Source organism: Nicotiana sylvestris, chromosome 6 (genome assembly GCF_000393655.2).
Source record: "Nicotiana sylvestris chromosome 6, ASM39365v2, whole genome shotgun sequence".
Lineage (NCBI taxonomy): Eukaryota > Viridiplantae > Streptophyta > Magnoliopsida > Solanales > Solanaceae > Nicotiana > Nicotiana sylvestris.
The window spans coordinates 186496562-186501445 of NC_091062.1; the positions used below are offsets into that span (position 1 = coordinate 186496562).

Below are 4884 nucleotides of genomic sequence, written 5' to 3' on the forward strand. Positions count from 1 at the left end.
ATTCCATGGTGAGCCAATAATAACCTGCTCGAATTATCTTCCTTGCCAAGACATACCCATTCATATGCGACTCACAAAATCCGAAATGCACTTCGGCCATGATAGTCAAGGCTTGTTCAGCATCTATGCACCTTATTAGTCCTAGATCTGGAGTCCTCTTGTACAAGATTCCCCCACTTAAGAAAAATCCACTAGCCAGACATCGAATGGTTATCTTTTGATCACCTGTGGTATGTACCGGATATACCCCCGACTTGATGTGTTCCTTGATATCATGAAACATGGTTCACCATCAAGTTCCTCTTCAGCCACATTACAATAGGCATGCTGATCACAACCTTGGATATATAGAGGGTCAAAGTAAGTCTTATCCAGGTGGTGTAAGATTAAAGACAGAGTGTCCAAGGTATCGAAAATCTCATTATGAATCCTCGGAATATGTCTGAATCCTACTGACCTGAACCGTTGACAAAAGATAATGTAGACACTGTCGATACTGTATGAGCTTTAAGTCCCGAGTTTCCCATTCTCCCTGAATCTGGTGAACCAACAAATCTGAATCTCCTAGAACCAGTATTTCCTGGACTCCCATATCTACAGCTAACCTCAAACCCAAAATACATACTTCGTACTCAGCCATATTGTTGGTATAATAAAATCGAAGCTAGGCTGTTACAGGGTAGTGTTGCTCTGTTTCAAAAATAAGTACAGCTCCTATTCTGACACTTTTCATATTAGCAGCTCCATCAAAGAAGAGTTTCCAACCTAGATTTTTGTTATGATCAACTTCATCAACATACATCACTTCTTCATCAGGAAAATAAGTCCTCAATGGCTCTTACTCTTCATCTATCGGATTCTCGGCCAAGTGATCGGCCAAAGCTTGGGCTTTCATCGCGGTCAGAGTCATATAGATAATGTCAAACTCTGTGAGTAAAATCTTCCACTTTGCAAGTCTTCCTATGGGCACGGGCTTCTGAAAGATGTACTTTAGAGGATCCATACGAGAAATGAGGTAAGTAGTGTATGACGAAAGATAATGCTTCAACTTTTATGCCACCTAATTCAGGGTGCAACATATCTCTCAAGAAGGGTATATTTAACCTCATAAGGAGTGAACTTCTTGCCGAGATAATAAATTTCTTGCTCTTTCTTGCCTGTGATGTCGTGTTAACCCAGTACGCAACTAAAAGAATTATTTAGGACTGTCAAATACAAGATTAAATGTCTCCCAGGCTCCGGCGGGACCAGCACAGCTGGGTTTAACAGGTACCTCTTAATCTTATCGAATGTTTCCTGGCACTCGTCAGTCTACTGGGCCGCAACATTCTTCTTCAGCAACTTAAAGATGGGCTCACAGGTTGTCGTGAGTTGAGCAATAAACCTACTGATGTAATTTAACCTTCCGAGCAGGCTCATCACCTCTGTTTTGTTCTAGGGCAGTGGTAGCTCTTGGATGGCTTTGATCTTCAATGGATCCAACTCAATACCGCATTGACTGACCACGAATCCCAATAGTTTCCCAGATGGGACACCAAATGCACATTTCGCTAGATTGAGCTTGAGGTTATACCTGCAGAGCCTTTGGAAAAACTTTCTCAAATCCTTGACAATGTCGGACTGCTTCTTTGACTTTATGATCACATCATCTACATAAACATCAATCTCCTTGTGTATCATGTCATGAAATATGATAGTCATAGCCCTTATGTAAGTTGCCCCAGCATTCTTCAAACCAAATGGCATTACTCGATTGCAATATATTCCCCGTGGAGTGATGAATGCTATCTTTTCTGCATCTTCCTCATCCATCAGGATCTGGTTATATCCCGCGTAGCAATCCATAAAAGACCCGATCTCATGCTTAGCACATTTGTCAATCAGAATGTGGATGTTCGGCAATGGAAAATCATCCTTTGGGCTTGCCTTGTTAAGATCACGATAATCAACACATACCCTGGTCTTACCGTCCTTCTTTGGTACTAGCACAACATTAGCTAACCAAATGGGATATTCAGTGACCCGAATGACCTTTGCCCCAAGTCGCTTTGTGATTTCTTCTTTAATCTTCACACTCATGTCAGTATTGATTAATATGATGCTTATGCTTTCCTGAGCCGATGGTCTATTGGAAATAGCCTCTCTATCCTCATAAGGTAGGGGTAAGGTATGCGTATATACTACCCTCCCCAGACCCCACAGTGTGGGATATTACTGGGTATGTTGTTGTTATTGTTGTTGTACTCATGGTAGTCTTGAACTTTCTTAACTTTTGCTTGACAGGGGGGAATGCAGGATCAGTTGGTAATTTATGAACTACCAAATCAATGCTCAAGCCTAGCATATCGTCATACGACCATGCAAAGACATCTTTGTACTCCAATAGTGTTATGATTATTTCTTCCTTGAATTGCGGTTCCAGATGCACACATATCTTGGTTTCCCAGACATTATCATGATTTCCTAAATTGATTGCTTCAGTTTCATTCAAATTAAGCTTTGGTTTCTCTTCGAAGTGTTTTAGCTCTTTACTTATCTCTTCAAATGCTGCTTCTTCATCATATTCTAATTCTTCATCGATTTCTACTTCTTGGATTATTATTTTAGAATTATATTGGCTTTTAAGACTTGGCTGAAAATTCCATATGCATGTCATGTCATTAGAGCTAGAATAAAAAGAAGTGTATGAAGAAAACAAAAATGAAACACTATTAGGAATAGTGGAAAACGGGAAATTGCACTTCATTAAAAATAAAAGGATAGAAGGGTTTGAACATCAAAACAAGAAAAAAATAAAAATCTGGATTACAACCCTGGAATAACCTAAATAACAGAAAGGAAAACAAAGCAAACTACCAAACCTCTTTTGGGGTGGGGAGAGGAGTAGCTTCCCAATTGCTAAGCTTCATATTTGGCCTAACGAACTGCACATCTGCGTTATTGGAACCTTTCCCAATTTCCACCATGTTAACCTCATCAAACAGACTCTGGAACCTCTTGATCAGCTCTTCATCAACATCGACCACAGGTTTCGGGACTAATGATATTGGACGTTTTGCGGCCCCTAGCTTGACAAAAGACTTGGAGATATGTGGAATAGGCTTGGGGAGTGACCATATCTTCTATTTCATATTTTTAGCCCTTTTCACGTCCTTCTTTGTGGGAGTGAATCCAAACCAAATGTACCAGGGTTTTCGCGTGGGCACACTAGATGAACAATACTATGTAGAGATGAACCCAGACCTTTACCTGGCACAAAGCCATTCTTCAACATTTCATTTGCTACCATGACGGACGCGGAGGATAGCTTCGAACTTGGAATGCATTCTCCTTCAGGAATCTTTTCAACATACACGATTTTGAAAATTTGGTAGACCCAAGGTCCTTTATCATCTTCAGCTTCAATAAATGGAACAGTTTTGTCATTATAAGCAGATAAGTCCTCATCACCGTGCACAACTATTTCTTGCCCGTCTCATTCAAACTTTACCATATGATATAGAGAAGACGGGACTGCCTTAGCTGCATATATGCAGGGCATTCCCAACACCAGATTATAGGAGATAGCCACATCTAACACTTGAAATTCCGTAGTGAGCTCAACTGGACCTATCGACAATTCGAGCATTATATCACCAACAAAATCTTTACCTCCCCCATCAAAGCCTCGAACACATACACTATTCATGTGGATTATTTCAGTGTCAATCTTCAACTTTTGTAGAGTAGATAAAGGGGAAATATTTTCACTAGAGACATTATCAACCAGTACCCTTGAGACAACCGAATCATCGCGCTTCATCGTGAGATAAAGAGCTCGGTTGTATTCTGTTTCCTCCATAGGAAGTTCATCATGTGAGAAAGTGATCATGTTTGCTTCGAAGATATTGTTAGCAATCTTTTCCAAGTCATTCACTGTGATTTTATCAGGAACATGTGCCTCATTTAAAATCTTCATCAGGGCTTTGTGATGTTCATCTGAATGTATCAGGAGAGACAAAAGAGAGATCTGAGTCGATGTTTTCCTTAGTTTTTCCATAATGGAATAGTCTTGCATTTTCATCTTTTTCAGGAACTCTTCATCCTCTTATTCGGTGATCAGCTTCTTTACAGGCATTTGGCTATCCTTGGATGGCTCGGCCTTCCCTTATTCTTTTGGGGTAAAACACCTTTCAGAACGAGTCAGTCCTTCAGTCTCATTGACTTCTTCCTCTACTTATTTCCTTTTATATGTTACAATCACTTGTTTGTAATTCCATGGGACAGCCTTTGTATCAACCACTAGCAACTGGGTCACTGGCTTAATAACAACAAGGGTGATAGGAGCCCCTTTCGCGACTATGACAGTCTTGTTTGGGATCCCTGACATAACCACTTTTGGCTTTTCCTGACTTGCCACAATATCCTTCGAAGTCCCTTTCACAACCAACACAGGTGGCTTCACGTTGAGCGTGCTTAGTTTCTCTATCACCCCTCCAACTGTCAAGGGCATTGCTTTGGTAGAGTCTAGACCTTTAATGAAATTACCTTCACTAGCACGAATCATCATGACTAACTTGGAAGAATTCCTGAACTCCCCATCCTTACGAACTATTTCAATCATGTGTGTCTCTGCATATGCAGGCAAAGGATTTTGGTTGATGTTTGGCACATCTGGGATTTGTACTTCAATTTGATGCGTATCAATAAGCTCTTAGATTGCTCTCTTCAAATGCCAACATTTCTCTATGTCGTAACCCGGGGCATTATAACAATATCCGTACCTTAGAGAATAATCACGGTTCTTTGGTGGTGGATTTGGTATTTTTGCCTCTATCGGCCTCAACATGTCCAATTGTCTTAGCCTTTAAAATAAACTAGCATAGGATTCTCCAAGAGGGGTGA

General features: G+C 40.5%; 1 protein-coding gene across 1 annotated transcript; it reads right to left on the reverse strand.

The window, feature by feature from the left end:
• Nucleotides 1–1434: 1434 nt before the first annotated feature.
• Nucleotides 1435–4063, reverse strand: LOC138871813 (uncharacterized). Its single transcript, XM_070149719.1, has 5 exons — nt 3652–4063; nt 3250–3399; nt 2862–3064; nt 2321–2632; nt 1435–2067 (listed from the first exon to the last, which is right to left on the reverse strand). Exons 1-5 carry the CDS (start codon nt 4061–4063, stop codon nt 1435–1437), a joined length of 1710 nt encoding a protein of 569 aa, XP_070005820.1.
• Nucleotides 4064–4884: the final 821 nt, after the last annotated feature.